The sequence below is a fragment of the Callorhinus ursinus genome, unplaced genomic scaffold (genome assembly GCF_003265705.2).
Source record: "Callorhinus ursinus isolate GAN/ISIS: 27379988/994484 unplaced genomic scaffold, GSC_fseal_2.0 scaffold83, whole genome shotgun sequence".
In the NCBI taxonomy this organism is placed as follows: Eukaryota; Metazoa; Chordata; class Mammalia; order Carnivora; family Otariidae; genus Callorhinus; species Callorhinus ursinus.
Window position 1 is genome coordinate 1,742,038 of NW_027397145.1, and position 19,813 is coordinate 1,761,850.

Consider the following 19,813-nt stretch of genomic DNA (forward strand, 5'->3'; position numbering starts at 1 on the left):
TAAATCTGCAAGGAGAACACCAAAATACTAGCAGAAAAATGGGGGAAAGACGTGGACAGCATACCTAAGGACTAGTAAACGGGAAAAAATTTACTCTCACAAATCAAAGAAATAAAAATTAATGTGAGTTAATATTCTTGCTCAATAAATTTGCAAAAGGCCCAAAACTAGGCACTGCAACGATGTTGAATGGTAACTTTTAAAATGCTACTGTTGGCTAAAACCTCTAGAACAATGTTGAAAAGGACATCCTTGTCTCATTTCTGATTGAAGGGGGAAAAGGCTCAACCAGTTCCCATTAAATATTACATTTCACCATTAAGTATGAAGTTATCAGGCTGAGCAAATTCTCTTCTGTTCTTGGTTTACAAAGTGTTTTTTATCAGGCCTTAATGTTAGATTCTGTCAAATACTTCTGTTTTACTTCCACTGTTCTGGCTATTTTTCCCTCTGTCTCCTTTACTGCCTTGTCTTCCTCCACTAACAGTGAAGTTCCTCAAGGTTCCATCCTATGCTGCCTTCTCTCCTCTTTCTACACTTCTCCCCTCATTGTGAGCAATTTCATCTAGTTTCACGATTTTGCATACCATTTAGGTGCCAACTACTCCCACATCTCCTATCTGTACCATTCATTCTAGCTCCCAACTCATATCCATGCTACATACCAAACAGCTCCACTCAGACATCTCACAGTTTCCTGCTCCCAATCATGCTGAGTGGTCTTTCTTTAAAATTCTTATCACTCAAGTTGCATAATGTTGGGGACATTTCCTTAGTCCAGTCAATCTCCTCCTTTCAAGTCTGGGCTCTACTCGTTTCACACCTTCTTCTCAAACCTGTAACACTTCTGCGAGCATCCTCACTCTCAGCTTGTAATTCTGCTGCTTCCTATTTAAATGGGAAGGTGAATGCAATCAGAAGACAATGTCTACAGGTTCCTATTACCAAATCTACCCACCTACCTGCATCTGCGCCATGTACTGTCTTCCCTTTTTAAAAATATGGTGTTCAATCTATGCTCCCATCTCAGATCAACCTTTCTTTCCACCTGTCCCCTAGATCTCTATTTTGTCTCCCCTACTCCAGAACATTTCTCTAGTTAATTCTGCCTCCATTGTATATTATCAGTATAGATATCAGTATCTATATATCGATATTTTCTTATAAATTCCGATCATATAGATTATCTATATTCTATTCTATATTATCAATATTTGATACTGATATTATTATTCCCTATTATCAGTATTTCCCCTTTACTGGTATTTCCTAATTCTATATTATCAATATTTCCCCTCTATTCTATACTGTAACTACTTCTCCTTCATTGGACTATTTTCATCAAGTAAACATAAAAAACATGCTATTACAGGAGCACCTGGGTGGCTCAGTCAGTTGAGCGCCTGACTTTTGGTTTTGGCTTAGGTCATGATCTCAGGGTTGTGAGATCCTGCCCTGCATCAGACTCCTCACTCAGTGGGGAGTCTACTTGAAATCCTCTCCTTCTGCCCCTCCCCTGTGCACACATGCACACTCTCTAAAATAAATTCTAAAAAAAAAAAAAAAAAGAAAGAAAGAAAACCATGCTATTATAGCTCCCAACTAAAAATAAAAAACAAGGAACACTCTCAATCCCATATCCACCTCATGCTACCACCCCATGTCTCTATAAACCTTACCTAAAACTTGAAAGAACTGCCCACATGCTAACCTCAATCCCTCTCTTCTCTCTTGAACCCACTCCAGTCAAGCTTGTGTCTCCTAAACTCTACCTAAACTTCTTTTATCCAAAGTAACTTATGACATCTACAAGTTGCTCAATCCAAGGATAAATTCTCAGTTCACTTTCTACTACCATTGAATGAACACCCTTCCTACAAACACTGTTTTTCACTTGGCTTCCAAGGTAGAACCAACTTCTAGTGTTCTTCTGGTCTTACTAACCCTTCCTCAATCTCCATTACTGGATATTGCTCATCTCCCCAAACTCTAAATGCTAGAGAACCCCAGTTTTAGTTCCTAGACCTTTTTACTCTAGGTATACTCATTCCATTAATGAGTACATTCAGGCTCACAGCTTTAAGCATCATGTATGTGCTGATTAGTCTCAATTTATACATCCTGTCCAGATCTGATCCCTGAATTTCACTTAGCATCTTGCTTATCAATTACCATGTCCAAAATTGAGCTCCTTATTAACTCTTTCCCTCAAACCACTTTTCCTTATCAAAAATAAATGACAGTTCCATGCTTCCAGCTACTTAGACTGAAAACCCTGATTTCTCCCTGGCTCTTCTCCTTCCCCTCCACCTCACATCTAATCCTTCAGTAAATTCTATCATCAAAATATACCCAGACTCGAGCCAGTGCTCACCATGTCCACTGTCCTCCTCCGTCCTGGATTAACACCAAAGCCTCTGTTTTGGTTTCTTACTGCTGCCGTAAATAGTTTAACTTAAAACAACACAAATGTATTATCTTAAAGTTCTGGATATCAGAAGTCTAAAATGGATCTTAGCTAAAACCAAAGTGTCAGCAGACCTATTCATTTTAGAGGCTCTAGGGAATCCAGTCCTACTCCTAGAGGATGCCCACACTCCTCTACTTGTGGCCCCACTACTCCAACTCCTTCTTCCACGATCACAGTGTCTTCTCAGATGCTGACACCCTTGCCTCCCTCATATTAGGACCCTTGTGATTATACTGGGGAGCCAAATGGATAATCTAACCAGGTAAAAATTCTTAGTGTTTTTGTTTTTTACCTTTACAAAGTCCCTTCTACCATAAAAGGTAACACATTCACAGATTTTAGGAATTAGTTAATGAACATTTTGGGGCCGGGGTGGCAGGGATTATTCTGCTTAGCACAGCCTCCTGAGGAGTATCTGCTTCTGTCCCTCTTGACAAAAGTCATGGAGACTGTGTTCAAACCTAAGTTAGATCATGTCAACCCTCTATTCAAAATCCTTCAATGACTTCCCATGTCACTCAGAGTAAAGAGCCTTACCATGGCCCTAAAAGGCCCCAAATCACACAAACTCCTCTTAGATATCTGACCTCCTTCCTCAAAGCCTCTGTGTTTGCTGTTCACTCTACCCTCCATGACTTGCTGGGTCATCTCCTCCAGGTCTATGCTTCCAAATCACGTTCTCAGTGACGTCTTTCCTGACCTTCCCATACTATCTAAGACATATATTGGAATTTGTGGGATGCAGCTAAAGCAGTGCTTTAAGAGAAATTTATAGCATTAAATGTTTAAGTGTGACATTAGAAAAGAAGCTCTCAAACCAATGATCTCAATGCTTTGAACTTCAGAAACTAGAGAAAGAAGAGCAAATTAAACACAAAGCAAACAGAAGGAAAAACATAGTAACTGATCAATACAAATGACCAAACCTCACTCATGAAGAAACAGCCAGTGTGAATATCCCTGTATCTATTACAGAAACTGAACTGTTAAAAACCTTCCCATAAAGAAGACTATAGGCCAAACAACTTCACTGGTAAATAATCCCAAACATTTAAAGGACTAATACCCATTATACAGACTTCTCAAGAAAACAGAAGAGAAGGAATCACTTTCCAAATGTTAGGATATGGAAATCAGACTTGTCATGAGAAAAGAGAATGAGACCAGTATCAAAATGCAAACCCTACAAAGGAGAATGCAGCACCTCTGGTGGCCTGTTACCTGCACAGCCTTGTCAGAGGGAGTGGAAGTGGGGTGGGGGCGGGCAAGGTACAGAAACTTTTAGTCAGAAGCATCTCCTTCCAGCTCTTCAGTGAAACTGCTTTGAAAGAAAAGATCAGACAATATCAAAAGTGGAAAAGTGAGCTGGTTCAAAGGCAGATGATCCTCTGATTGTGAAATAATAGATGAGTGAGAGCTGAAGTCACAGGGTACCGTGGCCTGTATGCTTTGGCTGCCCCTTTAAGAGCTATATAGTTTCTCACCACCGATAGGCCAGGCCTGTGTGGGTTTGTGCTTATTTGATGCTTCTTAAGCCTGTCAGCCACAAAAATGATCAGCGTTCCCAGAAGCACAAAGGGAAAAGAAGCAATATGAAAGAATGGGCAATTTTAAAGTTATTTCTCTAGTTAGTGAGAAGTACAAAAAAGAAAAAAAGAAAAAGAAATGCAGATAAGAAGTGGCTTCAAATACTTAATTCAACCTTGTGTAGACTTCCAAGGCCACGCATTAAACCAGGCTCTATGAATTATTAAAGGACCAGATCTGTATTAACCTAAATGTACAATGCTCATTCTCACAAATGAACTAAGAAAAGTAAAATATTAAGTGAGATCATCTCCAAAATGCCCTCCTACAATTTTAAAGACTCAATTGTCAGAAACATTCTTCTTTTTCTTTTTCCTCCCTGCCTAGCACCAAATGAACTAAACAAGTGAAATATCCTAAGCAGGTACCAAGGACTAAGACTTGGGAGCATTCACAAACAAGACATGCCAGGGATATGTGGGGTACAGGTTCAGATCTCTCTTCAAAACAGCTGGGTTTTTCCCTTATAAAACCATGTGAGCTTAGGGCTCCGTGCTCAGATGGGAGCAGGTCTCCCTCCTGATGAAGAGTGGGAGAGTGCAGCCACAGAGTAGAAGGCAATGCAGGCACAGACAGCTGACCTACTTCCTTTCTTATAATAGCAAATCACCAAAAGATGTGGGTGCTTTTTTTTATCCCCCGAGCAACATAATAAAGCCACTTTCAGGTTACTTCCTCCTCAACTTTAATTAATCTCAAATATTTGAAGTTAACGTTGTTTAACTGCTAAAAAGTGAGTACTTTAGAAAAGTTCCCCTTTCCAAAAGTTAATTTGCTATTGGTTGGACTGAAAAGTGGGGAAAAAGCTCTAGAGGTTCCATCTATCATCCCTCCCCTTTAGAAAGGAAGGTCTAGGATCCAACTCCAAACTGTAGGAGGAGCCACAGAAAAGCAGTCCCCAGGGAAGTTACACAAAAGGACACCCCCAGCACAGGGACCTACTTCCTAAATGCAAGAGCCTGCGTGTGAGGCACAAAAAATAGCCTGGAAACACCTCACAGGTACTCCATCATCCTGGGGACAGATACTGACAGCAGCCTCACAATTAAGAAAGATAGACTCTAAAAACTGTCTACACACTACAGCATAGGAAACCCCTTCTTAAACTCCTGGTGAACTATCTCGCCTTGTTGATTAACTTGCCTAGACTCTTGTTTATCCAACAAACCAGTGATTATGGAAGGGAACGCGTCAGGGCTAGGGCCCGGTGCTGGAGGTCGCTGCCTAAATCAGGATGAAGAGTAAGGAGTAAGCCTCCACTGAAAGCCCTCTTCCTCAGAAGGATGGCCACCAGCATCTTTGAAGAAGAGGCCCTTTGAGCATGCTACACATGGGCCAGAGTAAGCCAGATGCAGTCCCAGAAGAGTTTATCACACTCAAAGATATTCAAAACTTTTCATTAGTTACCAATTGTTTAAAATGGAGACTTGACAGAAAAATCTGAATTGCTGACTTCTCTTTTAAAATAATGAAAGGAGGGGCACCTGGGTGGCTCAGTCGTTAAGCATCTGCCTTCAGCTCAGGTCATGATCACGGGGGTCCTGGGACTGAGCACGGCATTGGGCTCCCTGCTCAGTGGGGAGCCTACTTCTCCCTCTCCCACTCCCCCCTGCTCGTGCTCTGACAAATAATAAAATCTTTTAAAAAATTTAAAAAAAGAAAAAAGAAAGGACCTGGCAACAATGGGCTGGGGTGGAGTTGCAGCTACCTCGTGTAGGAACACCACATAATACTCAGGCTGTCACTGCCATGCCTACAAACACCAGCTCTATTTGCCTTCAAGGAGTCTGCCCAGCCCCACTTGTGAGCACAAGTAGAAACGAGCCTAGGTCAGGGTCTGGGAGACAAGCAACACACCTAGAGAAACGCCTTTTTATCCAGAACATACACCCAATACCAAGTGTGGTCTGGGCACTGTCTACGCCTACTTTCCTTGAGGGCGTGTCCTCACTCAAACCTCTGCAACACGGCCCAGCCACACATGATCTATGCACACCATCATTTCATTAGGATCTACTGGACTCTCCATGCGATTTTTCTCCTAGGCTTTAAGATCATTTATATAAATACTCTTGGTAGGTGTGATCAGCGTATGTTACCATCTGTTTCAGCTGATATGTGAAAGCATTGTCACTTTTCAAGCATTTCAAAACCAAATGGAGAACTAAAAGACATTAAAAACAAAGTGCTGATAAGGTACAACAGCAAACTTGAGGAAAGAAGGCCAAATCTTAGAAATCTCTAAATTTACTTCACATAATCTGGTCACCCATGAACTTTCTACAGGTGACTCAATCCATTGTGCTTCTATCTTTACAGCTACCGAATCCCACCAGATTTCACGACTGGATTAAAGTTGCGGAGATGTCCAACACATAATATGGATTCACAATATGGCCCATCACACCAGTGTTCAGACAAAGCAGCTCTCACTGGCACATTAAATCCACATGGGTGAGAGGAGAACAAATGCCCTAACTAGCCTGTGCACCAGCTACGATCCCAGATTAATAACCAAGCGTTCCTTATTGTGGTGGCCTATCTTGAGTGTCAGGAATTATATACACAAATGAGACCTCAATATATTTTAAAGCTGGTTGCAGACATAACACAGAAACTTCATTCCTGGGATCTGTCTTCTGTTACTCCAGCTCCTATGCTCTGTTTCCCTTTATCTGTGGCCACTGCCTTTTGGCAGGACATTTAGACACAGTGAATGTAAATCCTCCGAGTACACCAATGAGGCAGTCTCTACGTGGGAAATCAGAGAGGCAGCCTCTTCCATGGAAAACAGCACTTATACTCCTGTGACTGTCAAGGAGCTTTGGGCCCCACAGACACAGTCCATTCCCCTCACAGGAGGCAGGCAACACACTGGGCATTTAACAAAGCAACTGTCCTTCTATGTGCTTCAGAGTCTTTTGAGAGTCCCAGATGCTTAGCCTAGCCTCATCACTAGTCTTCCAATATGCCATTATAAATGGAGAAAAGTTCTCAAGCTTTTAATTCAGTAGCTGGCTGGATTACATTATTAATATCTGTATCAGAATATACTTTAGGACATTATGGAGTAATGGTTCTAGCTCTTGAATCTTGTTCCCTCCAACACAGATCTCCAAATCCCAGGCATTAAGCAGGCGCATAGGTGGGTAGCTGTTCCTACCATCAGGTTCATGGGATAACTACCCTAATTCCAGGACTGCCAGATGTTACAAATGGCCCTCTCTCAAGGAGGGTACAGAATGAATAGTGTGGTCACTACCCCCCTCCATTTGCCAGCAGTGAAGGACACTATGCATTTTTAATGAAGGGCAAGGGGATAGTAACATGTCATGCCCCAGGGAAATGTCACTTGAAGTTAAACACAAATTTCTCCACACTGCATGAATTCTGGATCAGTGTTTTGTCTCCCCCCCACCCCAAGACTTCCATGTAAAATCCTAAAAACAAAACTAAAAAAATAAATCTCAAGTCCACTCTAACCAAAATCCAGTTGGCTGGTACAATAAACATTCCTGGTCATACCTTACCTGAGGACAGAGGGCTTCTAGCTGGCTTGCTGACATTCGAACAAGTTTTACACCTTCTTCATTGTTTGAGATGGAACAGGCCAAGTTGGCAACCTAAAAGAAGGAACACCATAAAAAGATCTTTGAAGTTTTTCTTTTTGATCGCTAAAGAAAACACATGCATACCTACTCCCACCCCGGATCTTCTACAGAACACATGCCAAGAGCGTCAATGGAGTTTTATTTCTCACAGAGTGATTGCCTACTTTGGAGAACAATTTTTTTTTAAATCTCTGTGCTAAGGAGATAGTACAGACCTGTAACAAAGGCCACACTTTAAGTTGGTGACTTAAATTTCAGGGCGTGTAACTCAAGGTTTTACATGTGCTCTAATCTGCCTCAACAGCAGCTTCAGAAAGAGGTTCTCGTGGTGTGGACAACAACATAAGACAATCTAAGGAACCAAGGGCATCAGGAAAGAATAGCTGGTATCATCAAATAACAATATACTATGCAGCTATTTCTTGAAGAAAAGAAATAGAAATTCTGAGTTGCTATTCTCACGTGCTGGGTGAATGGATGCTTACTAAGCCAAGAGGAGTTTTACTTGAACACAAAGCTATTTTTCACATAAGAAAATAGTATTAAGACAACATCAAGATGTACCAAGGCCATCTTCATCAGAAATGTAAAAAGTAACAGGGATGATGTCCCACAGTTAAGAGCAAAACTGTCCTCCGACTGGGTTCTCAGAGGCACTGCCAGCTGGCCTCTCTCCTAAATGGTACTGCTTCACGTGAACTAAAGTCCTGTCTTTCTCATCCAAGTATCTCCGGGACACGGCTCAGCAAGCCAGAAACAGTCTTTCCAGGTTGTGTCATACTTGCTCTGCTGAGGCCCTGCCGGTGCCGAGAAGGCGGCTCTGGAGCAACTGTGAGGGCTGTGATCACTTATCCATGTTTCTAAATGAACAGGCTTGCCAATTCCATTAGCAACACCAAGGACCAAATGAACACACAGTGCTGAGACACACCTTTCCCCCGGTGACAAACTGAGTTAGGAATGACAGAGGCATGGGCAGCTCAGTACCAGAGGTACTTTCCAGGAGCTTAAATGCCAGAGTAAACAAGGGCAAGGGTGATAACCTTTTATTTTCACTCCTCCACCCAATGGAAGCACATAAAGGCACAAGAAAAATTACATACTATTATGGCTATTGTTTGCAGTCATATGGTTAGGGATTATCAGCTTTCTGTAAGACTGCTATCAGAATCCTGCAATGCCTAACCATAAGAGGAAACCAAAGAACTAACGTGCAATTTATACATAACATGTAAGGAAGTGAAAAATTAAGTCAAATCCTTAATGTTTAGGGGACTTCAAGATCCTATAAAGAAGTAACATTTTACTCCCCCCAAAGATTACAATTCCACTTTCTAGTATCATCTGGATCTGGGCAAAGAGACACTAGTCTTCACGATGGTAATGGAGTTGATTGTAGACTTCTATTTTTTTGTTTAAAAGTTATTGCAGGGGCACCCAGGTGACTCAACCAGTTAAGCATCCGACTCTTGGTTTTGGCTCAGGTCATGATCTCCAGGAAGTGGCATGGAGCCCCAAGTAGGGCTACATGCTCAGCGCAGAGTCTGCTTAAGATTCTCTCTCTCCCTCTGCCCCTCCCTCACTCTCTCCCACTCTTAAAAAAATTACTGCAAAACATGACCAAAACTATATTTTGTAGAATATTAAAACTTTTAAAAAACTTATCCCTCAAATGTACATTTTATGATGCTACAATGAAGGGAAAAGCTTAAATCAGATGTGTTCATGAATCTGTAACTCCTATTGCCTCAATTCCTTAAGAAGGCATTTTGAAAAACAAATATACAATTTGAGGTTCATCACTGAATTAGCAGTTTGGGGCTAACAAAGATTCCTGGTGAAGTGAGCATACTAAGACCCAGCACCTCCGCCCTACTCCCGCCATTTGGGAGGCCAGCCAAGTGTTAAGTTCAGGAAGGTCTGTCATTGTGTTTCTATCTTCTACTCTCTAGTCACGACTACCACAATTTTATTTCAATTTATACTCTCCCAATTTTACGAATCTGTAAAACCCAGAAAAATACTTAAATTAAGAAGCAAAGATTATGGAAACTATCATCCACTGTAGATCAGACACCTGAGAGTGGTGTGTGGCTGAGGCTGAAATGGCTAACTTCTGTAAACCATCTTTCCTGTTTCCTGATACAAAACCTAACAAAATAAAGGTTACGGAAGACTTGTTCTTTATTTTAAAATATTACTTTAAATGGTTTCTGATGTACTGCTGAAGCAGTTATGTTCTACAAGAGTACACTGCCTGTTTCAGGAGGCCACCCTGCCTGGCTGGGGAGGAGGAAGCGGGCGCCTGTCACTGACAGTCTTCTCCAGATGAATGAGCTTCTATTCACCCTCCAGGGACAGGGCTACTCACTTCTAACAATGACAAATGTGCAAATGCAACATCTCAACCGTAGCTCTCTGAGAGGCTGAGAGGCTAACCTCATATACTAGTGCCAGGCTTGATGACAGTGAAAGCTGAGGTTGAGGGGAGGGGCTTCCTAAATGTCTCCTTCTGGGGCTCTAGAAATTTGGGAAAGCAATTAATACCGAGACTGAAGAAGATTCTCGAGTTTGAGTTAAAAATACTTAGAGCAGCTAACTTGTAGAGAACCTAGCAGAGCACTTACTGCACAGTACCTCTAAATTTGTTCTGAGAATAAATGACTGTATCTCTGCTATCATGGTAAATTGTGTATTAACAACTTAAACGTCTTTCATTCCTGCTAATCCAATAAGTGGGCTAAGACTAACACTATGATCACTAGCTTTGAAATCATGAAGGCCTCTTGCACGGTTTATGCCTACACCGTGTAAATTTGGACCTTGTAGAAGAGCAGAATATTTCAGAAAACCAGCAACTCCCTGATTTAAAAAAAAAAAAAAAAAAAAAAGCCCTGGAGTCCTGCTAGTTTAAGGAGTAGTGCAGTAACAATCTGTGCTGTGGAGAAAGAAAAAAAATCTCACAGCCAGGCTGCGTCAGTCAACAAATATGACATCTGCACATTACAGAAAAGACAACTTTTCAAACATTTAGGAAAACTCTACCTTTATACTAGATTTTCTCTTCTGAAGTTCTGTAGTGGAAAAAATACCCCACTATGACAACTTTTTCTCTATTGTACATGTGTTGATGACTTTAAAGGAAGCTGAAATTTGTTTGAACTCAAACACAAGTTGTTTCCCACTGCCCTGAGTAACTGCTTCTCATTCATATTTGGCTGAGGTGCTCTACTAAGTCTGGACCGTCTGAAGGAAGTTAAGATTTCTTTTTGTTCTCGGTAATAAATTAATCATTTATTAGTGACCTAACAGACTACACCCATTTTGTGGGAGTGAAACACGTGAGAAGAACTTTGGAAAAGGGAGCTTTTAAGTCTAAGTGGTGATACCACGACCATAAGGCTGAAGAGGATGAAGCTCAAAACCTAAATTACTTGCCACTGGGGCTTTGGGTCAAGCTACCACCTAAGTTTTCCTCTTTAAAATGGCTGAGTCTGAACTCTCAAAAAAAAAAAAAAAAGTACAAAATAACAATAACTCCCAACTTTCCAAACCTGTCATGCATTAAGTGAGAAGTCCCAACTGCACATCATATAAATTTCAGAACCACTTAAATTTCAGAACCACTTAAATTTCCACCAGTTACTCCCAAATCCACAAGGAAAATGATGGAACAGAGTAAGCCACCAAAAAATGAAGCATGCATGGATGATAGAAAAATTCCTAACTGGATTGTGGTAATGGCTGCATACTTCTGTAAATTTAGTCAAAATCACTGAATTGTATAGTTAAGATGAATTTTATAGTCTGTAATTTATGCCCCAAAAATCTTGTGTGTGTGTTTTTTTTTTAATGAAGGGCTAACCAGGTGTTAATTAAGGAAAATTATCAGAGGCTAGATATGAGAAAGCAGAAATTCAATGAGGAAAAAGCAAGCACTGAAAACAGTGTTTATACATGGGTGGGGAATAGAGAAAGGGGGTATGAGTCATTCTGTGATCAGAATTTGGGTTTTTAATGGACCAACAACATCATGGCCCTCACAAGGTAAATGCCTCTGATCTAGTCATGTGTTAGTGGTATCCCTAAGCAACCAACAGAAGGAAATATAAATGGAAACTTTCCCTGATGGAAGGTAATCTAAACCCAGGCCTAAAGAATTCTCATATGCAAAATGCCAGGAATGTGAATTTACAATAAAAAAATGCAGGAAGTACACAAGGAGATAAGCTATCTTGGGCAGAAGTAAGCAAAACAATTGTGTAATCAGATCCATAATGATGACAGATACCCAAATGACCAAAACTGGAGTATTTAAAAATATGTTTATTATGTTAACAGAAATAAAAGAAAGTATACAAAGGAAAAATACATTCAAAAATGATGAAGCATATTGGAGAAGGATCAAAGTAGAACCGCAAGAGAAAATTAATAACTTCACAACTTCTAGAAGTTTAAAGTAATCTTGACTAAATACTGATAGAAAGAGAATTACTAACCTGTAAAGTAAAACTCAAGAAATTATTCAGGAAAACCAAGAAATTTTCATGATATGGAAATCACACAAAAATTAAGAGATGTGCAATTAGACTGAAAGAGACTACTATTCAACTATGAAGGATTCAGAAGGAAAGACAGAAAATGGGAGAGCAGCAATAGTGAAAGAGATTTCGGTTAAAAATTTTTCAGAGTGGATGAAATATAAATTTCAGATTTGAGAAGACCAATTTTAGTAAGTAGGGTGAATAAAAAGAAATCCATACCTGGACATACTATTGTGAAGCTTTACAACAACAAAAACAAGATTTTTAAAACATCCAGAAAGTTAATATAAATTATTCACAAAGCAAGCTCAGTAAGACTGACTGCTGACTTCTCAATGTGTATGTACAAAACTCTCTAATTAACTGGAAAAAAAACCCTGCTAAATTGAGTAACAATAAGTAAACGTATGCTCTTTATAAAATACATTTAAAACATAAACAAAGGTCGTACACTTTTTAAAAAAGAAAGGAGAAAGCTACACTGGGATAATCAGAAGGAAGCACCTGACTCACAGCCCTCTGTTCTCCCCAGTATTGCCACTGGGAGGCTGAAGGCCACATGCTAGGCCCCTCACGAGATCACAGCTGTTTGCATCTCAACTCAGTGGCAACTGAAATGATATGACCTTGCCTTTTTAAAGAGAAATGACCAGAATAAAAAAAAGATAATCATGTGGAATCTGTCACTGTATTAGGTATTAAAATGTTGAGGACTCTATTTAATCATTACATGACCTTTATATATAAATATATAAAAGCTCCATGTAAGGATTCTTTCCACATTTTTAGGATAGGCTATTTCCCATGAAAAAATGGGCATCCTCCTTCCATTCTAAAGACAACAACTACACAAGTGATTGTTTCATCCTTTCCCCCTTGCTACCAGGAAATTCCATGCCAAATCCAAATGCAGTCGTAGTAATTATAGTTCAAAACTGTCTATTATTCTTTTCCTAGGTCCTGATTTTCTACATCTACCTTATTTTATCATGTATGTCTTTATTTGAAATAAGCCATATCAAGTCTAATTTAGGGAGAGGCAGGATATAAATATAAGCATCTCTAATAAAAGGATTAGAAAAAAACACCATAAACTATTTTAAAAGGCTTGGCTATTTGATATTTTCTTAAAGGCTTTCACTGTAAATCGCCACCTAGATGATACAATAATCATTTCCATTTACTTGGTTATCATATGGACCACTTTAGAAGTTCCCTATTTCTCACTACAGATAGAAAGGGTGCCTGCCTAAACATCAGTTCATCAGCTCTACTGATGAGCAAACAGGAGGGCCTACACTCTTCTGGAACAGGATGAAGACTGGGCAGAGCTTCCCTTGTCATTCCTACCAATGTTTCAAGAGAAAAGAATCCTGATGTTCCTTGAGAACAAAGTTCATCTACTGCCTTCACTAGACCATCCCAAAATTTGACTAAGTGGTTAAGTTCAGCCAAAAACACTTGTTTTGGATATGAGGTGTTAAAACAGTACACACAAGACACTTCTGTTTTGCAGATTCATGCATATGAACTTACAAACCTTTGAAAATGTGGGAAGACCAAGCTCAATAGGCTTAGTAAATTCTTTTGGAATCCAAGGTCAGCATCCCCCCCCGCCCCCCGCCCAAGAACACCAACTGTTTAAACATACTATAGTCCTAGAAAACTGAAGCTTCATTTAATCTGCTATTTACAAGAATTTCAGTCTACAGTATTATACAGAAGTACTGAGAAAATACTGAAGATGTCACAGGTGGATCATATAAAGTCAGTGTTCAATTCAAATGCTCCTTACAGAGACTTCTTCAAGGCTACTTTACTGTGCATCATCAGCAAACCACAGTACATAAGTAATAATGCAGATCATTCAATCTGCAGTAAAAGTACACATTTCAAGCCAATAAAGTCCTGGATAATGGGAAATATCTGGGGTGTGGGTGGCATACAGGGCAATGCAACAAGTAATGATAATCCAACTCAAAAGCATACCAGTTACATTTACTTTTTGGTTCTTTTTAAAAAGATTTTATTTATTCATTTTTGAGACACAGAGAGTCTACATACCCACACACAAGTGGGGGGGGAGGCGCAGAGGGAGAAGCAGGATCCCCGCTGAGCAGGAAGTCTGATGCGATATGGGACCTGATCCCAGGACCCAGGGATTATGACCTGAGCGGAAGGCAGACGCTTAACTGACTGAGCTACCCAGGCATCCTACTATTTGGTTCTTAAAACAGAAAACAATGAACTAGATACCATCTTACTGTAGCAACTTCATTACATTAAGAGGCCCATTTTAATGCAATGTCTGAAGCTGAGTGGAAAGGGATATTAAGTGACAGTTTTTATAAGCAAGATTTCATGAATGGCATTTTTCCTATTTCACTCTCAATTCATGAAATTGAAAAAGAACTCAGAAGAAAGCAAAATTAAAAGGGAAAACTGATTGCTCCTTAGCTATTAAGCTGCTCATAGCCAGGTGAGGTAGGCAAAGAATGAAGCAATTAAAAAGGACACGTGGGTGTTGCATTATTGACAAAAAGGTTAGTATTTCTGACAAAATAAATTTTTTATCTCAATACACTTTAAAAATTTAAGAGCAACATAAAGAAATCATTAACTTGATATGGGAGAAAGTCAAGTATAAAAGGTATTATCATCGCCCAGAAGCACAGCCTTGCCCTTTCATAAGAAGATGAAAGAAAAGCCCTCAGCGCTATACTGCAGAGCAGAAGAAAATGGTGAAAAGAAGCATCACCCAGCTCACCAGTAATGACCTTCAGCTCTTGCTCCCTTACTCACTGACCTTGGGGACACACAACCTCTATGCACCCTTCTCATAAAAAAAAGGACTTTGATACTTTGTGGTAATGGATTCCACCGACAAATGTGGTATGAGACAGGCAGAGGTCCTAGCCAGAACCTGAGGAAATAAGAACAACTTCACGGCAAACACTCCATTATTTGCTTTTTCAAATAAAACAGAGTTTAACTGAGTGAGGATCCAATCGGCAGCCAGCCCTACACAGCCTTCTGGACACTAACTGTGTGGACACAGAGGGACTGGAGAAATTTGCTTCTGCTTATAAAACTTTAAGAGTCAGCATATGGTTTTCATTCTTGAAATTAATCTCGTATTTCCATAAAGTGATATACAAGGAAGGCACCATAAAAGGCTTCCATTTTTAAATGGGTGTTATCCCTAATACTACTCAGAAACTATTTTATATATTTGAAGCAACTTTACATGACACCCCAAATTAAAGCATAACCTTTTTATACTATTTTACTTGGTCTGGAAATAAACTATTTCTAGTAAAGCAATAAATAAGACTTCCAAAAACCAAGTTAGCAAGTGCCAACACATCTGCTCCAATTTTATTTTGGTCATGTATTAAAATGCTACTTAAATAACAGTTTTAGCTCAGCTTCCATTTAAAATGCTGATAAAATGGATAATTTTTTTCACATATCATCTTAGCATCATTTCTATCACATTATACAAAAGAAACAGACTATATAAATTATTTTTATTGTCTCTCTCTCTCTCTAGTAGAGCATAACTTTCATGGGGGTGGAGATTTGTGTTCTGTTCATTACTACCTCCTAGTGCCTAGAACAATGACTGGGACATATCAAGAACACTATAAATATCTGTCATAAGACTATCACATTTTTTTCCCCTCAACTATAGAAAATTTGCTATAGGCTTTTGAAAGTTCTGTGCTAACAAACAAAAATATTTCTGAAATTAGTGTCAGCTCATCTTTGATAAGTTTCCAATTTTCCCCTTTATCTTCACATCCCAAAAAATTTTACAATTAATCCCCTCATGTACACATTATACAGAATGATGTGTTATGATGCTCTTTTGTATAAACATTACAAATACCCAAGCTTAGTATCAATGATGTTCAGTCATAACATACAGCTCTACATTTCTCAAAGTCCAATCCTGAGACCAGTGAATGATAATCCTGGGGGACGGTGTTCCAGGGATCTGAAGTTACTGAGCACCTCAGTAACTTCACTGTTTATTACCTGAGAACTAATATTCATTCATTCATCTAGTAGTTAGTGAGTACCTACTATGTTCCAGGCACTGTTCTAGGCCCATGTTCTCAACGAATTTACATTCTATTAAGAGTATGAGGTGGGGAACAGAAAAATAAGAAAACAAAACAGACCTAATAATTTCAAATAGTGAAAAATGTTATGGAGGCTACAAAACAGGTGAATGGTTTAAAAAAAAATGGTGGAAGGTGGAATGGAGGGGATGAGGGAACCAGGAGAGCCTCTATGCACAGGAAACATCTGAGCAAAAGCCTGTGGGGTAGAGGATAAGTAGACAGAACATTCCAGGCAGAGGGCCCATGGAGTGCAGAGGACGTAAGGTGGTGACGTGTTTGGCTTCACTTCAGTGCTGAAGAGCACATTTTTCTAACACCCAATGAATCAGACCACCCAGTTTAGGGATCACATGTGAGAGGAGTGCATCTAACACCAAGGAGCAGCTATCGTACAATAGCAGCACCCAAGTGTTCATGTGGAAAATGTTTTTAAGGGGGGGCAAAGCACAAAAAGAAAAAGAGAAAGACTAGAAGCAGCTGGAAAGGCAGGCAGGGTACCTTATGGACCACAGTTAAGAATGCAGGTTTCAGGGGTTGCTTGGGTGATTCAGTCAGTTAAGCATCTAACTCTTGGTTTCCGCTCAGCTCAGAGTCATGAGATCAAGCCCCACAACAGGCTCAGAGCTGAGCTTGGAGCCTGCTTGATATCTTTCTCTCCCTCTGCCTCTTTCCCTTCCCCCCTGCCTCTGCTTACGTGCACACATGCTGTCTCTCTCTCTCTCTGTGTAAATAAATAAATCTTAAAGAAGCAGCAGAAGCAGGAGACTGTGGGTTTTAGGATTTTATGTGAAGTGTGCCTAGAAAGCCACAGCTGAATGGGTCCTGAAGCAAAGGAATGATGTGATCTGATTTAAAGGGGTCATGCTGGCTGCTCTACAAAAAAAGAGACTAGAGAGAGACAAGAATGCAACCACAAAAATCAGCTAGGAGGCAGTGGCAGAAGTCCAGTGAGATAGGATGGCTCAGACTAGGGAAGTGACCATGGAATAAAGAAAAGACAGGATATGGGGAGGACATGTAGATTAAATACAGAACATGAGGGGAAAAAAGAAGACTCAAGGATGACTCCTAGATTTTCGGCTTGAACAACTGGGTGGAATGGTGCCCCGCCCCCAAAAAAAGCCAGAGAAAAAACAAGGATGTTTATTAAAACATTACATGTAATAATGAAAGACTAAAACCTAAATAACCTACATGCCTAATGGTAGGGGACTAGTTAAATAAATGGACCAGTATGCAATCAATAGAAATACTACAAATGACTACTTTGTAATACAATAAAATGGCTATGATATGGCAAGCAGGAGAAAAACACATTACATCGTAATAAGTTATGATACCATTTGCCTCAAAAAATAAATCAGTATATCAGTTTTATAAATTTTTTTAAAAAGTCAACCCACATATAAAGTAAGTATAAATCTACTCCAAAATTTTTTCTTTGTGCTTTTATTTTCCAAATTCTCTAAAATGAACTATTTCTTTCTTTTATAATTTTTTTTTAAAGCTGTATTTTTAAATGGCAATGTCCCAAAACCACACCTACCTAAACTGGTGCTTTTTTTTCTCCTCAGGCACCTTGCTCCATAGGGATGCTTTCAGAAACTCCTGTAATATCTCTAATGTTGAGATATGAGCAAATGGGCAAATGAGCAAATGAGCCTACGCACTGTTGCTATAGAGCAACCCTGGACAAACTCTGGCTGATGAGAGTTTTATGTTGAGTCTAGATTCCTACCGCAACAACTTCACAGCATCCCCAAATGGTTCTGGGAAGAAGCCTGGCTTCACTTTGGTGCTGAAGAGCACATCTTCTAACACCCAATAAATCAGACTACCCGGTTTAGGGATCAGACATGAGAGGAGTGCATCTAAGCCCACAGAGTAGATATCTAATATACAGCAGCACCCAAATATTCATGGGGAAAGTTGGGGGGGGGAGAAAAAGAAAAAAAGAAATTATTCAACAGCACATTAACAGAAATCTCCTGTGGGAAGCTGATAAGCAGCTGGAATGCACACAGCTGCTGCTAGAATATAAACTATGCTTCCGGTAGGTATCGCAATGTTAATGGGGTGATCACGGAAGTTACCAAAAAGGATATAAGGGAATAATGTAGACATGTTTTATCTAGATTAAATTTAGAGAGCAAGATAAAAATAAGGGGATTCTAAACAGGATGAATGGCCAACTATATACTAAAAATTGTTCAATCAAGAGAATGATTTCTAGTGGCAAGCTGTAAGGTTCTAGGAATTTAAAATTTTTTGAGTAGCCACTAAAAATGATGAAATTAGCAAAAATAATTTGCTGGGGTTTCCTTCCTTCCTTCCTTCCTCTCTCTCTCTCTTTTTTTAAGATTTTATTTTATTTGAGAGAGAGAGAGAGAGAATGAGACTCAGCAAGGGAGCCTGACTGGGACTCAATCCTAGGACCCTGTGATCATGACCTGAGCCGAAGGCAGACATTTAGCTGACTGAGCCACCCAGGTGCTCCTAATTTGCGGTTTTTTAATCCCAAAATATTACATTTTAACATGTAATCAACATAAAAAGCTAATGAGATATTGGACATTCTTTTCCCATACCGTATCTTCGAAATCAGGTGTGGATTTGTAACTGACAGCTCCTCTCAATTCACATGTGCACAGCAGTAAAAAGGAGAGGAAGTTCCAGAGAAGGAGACTGTGGCTCCCCTTTCCTGACAACCAGAGAACCCAGCAAAGTCCCCCTACAGAAGCAGTCCAAGAAAAGATAAGTAACAATACATGGATGTTACAAAGAAGGGGCATTACATATCAGAATGAGAACCTATGACTCTACAAGAAAACAAACACTCACTGTGGTGTGAAGAGACGGACCCAATTCCTGAAGAACAGAAGACCTAGCTCCCAGGGGGGAGAACCTCCAGGGAAAAGAAGAACAATGCAAGAAGAACCAGATAAGAGAAACAGTAAGTCACTGGGGGATGGCCACAAACAAGATGCAGTAAAGCTGCAGAAAACCAACACAGCCCTGTGTTACCTCGTCTATTCTACATGCCTTTATGGGAGCATGGCCATCTCCCTGAAAACCAGGCATTCCACATTCCTGCAAGATGGGGAGGTGTTTCCTGAAAGGAAATTTCCATACCCGACACTGCTTCAGTTAACGGTAAGAGTGTCTTTGTTATTCATCATTGGCCCTGACAGTTTACGCTAATGAGGTAACTCCTGGTGGGCCCCTAAGTACACACTCTCCTGAGTTCTAGGAGTTGTTCTAGCACAGTATCAGACCTCAAGAGGGCCATGGGAAGCCCCCAAATTTGTAGCCAGTTAGTCAGAAGTGTGGGCAGCCTGGGGACCCTCCAAACTTGCATAAGTGGGCAGTCATGTGGGGGGGAGGGGTCATGAGGACTCCTAAATGTAAAGTCACTTGGGTCAGAAGAGCATGTGGCAGCTTCCATCTACAGTGAGAGCAATCTTGCTGGGG

General features: G+C 40.1%; 1 protein-coding gene across 4 annotated transcripts in view; it reads right to left on the reverse strand.

Annotated features, from left to right (window-relative positions):
• CTNNA1 (catenin alpha 1) overlaps positions 1 to 19,813 on the reverse strand; it is a 317,040-nt gene that overhangs the window by 23,160 nt on the left and 274,067 nt on the right. For 3 of the 4 annotated variants that reach the window (XM_073887780.1, XM_025852154.2, XM_073887781.1), the window contains one exon: positions 7,588 to 7,680. In XM_073887780.1, coding sequence (XP_073743881.1) covers positions 7,588 to 7,680 — 93 coding nt within the window. Of the gene's footprint in view, positions 1 to 7,587; positions 7,681 to 19,183; positions 19,258 to 19,813 lie in introns of those variants that run through there. The other variant, XM_025852155.2, reaches the window with a different exon arrangement.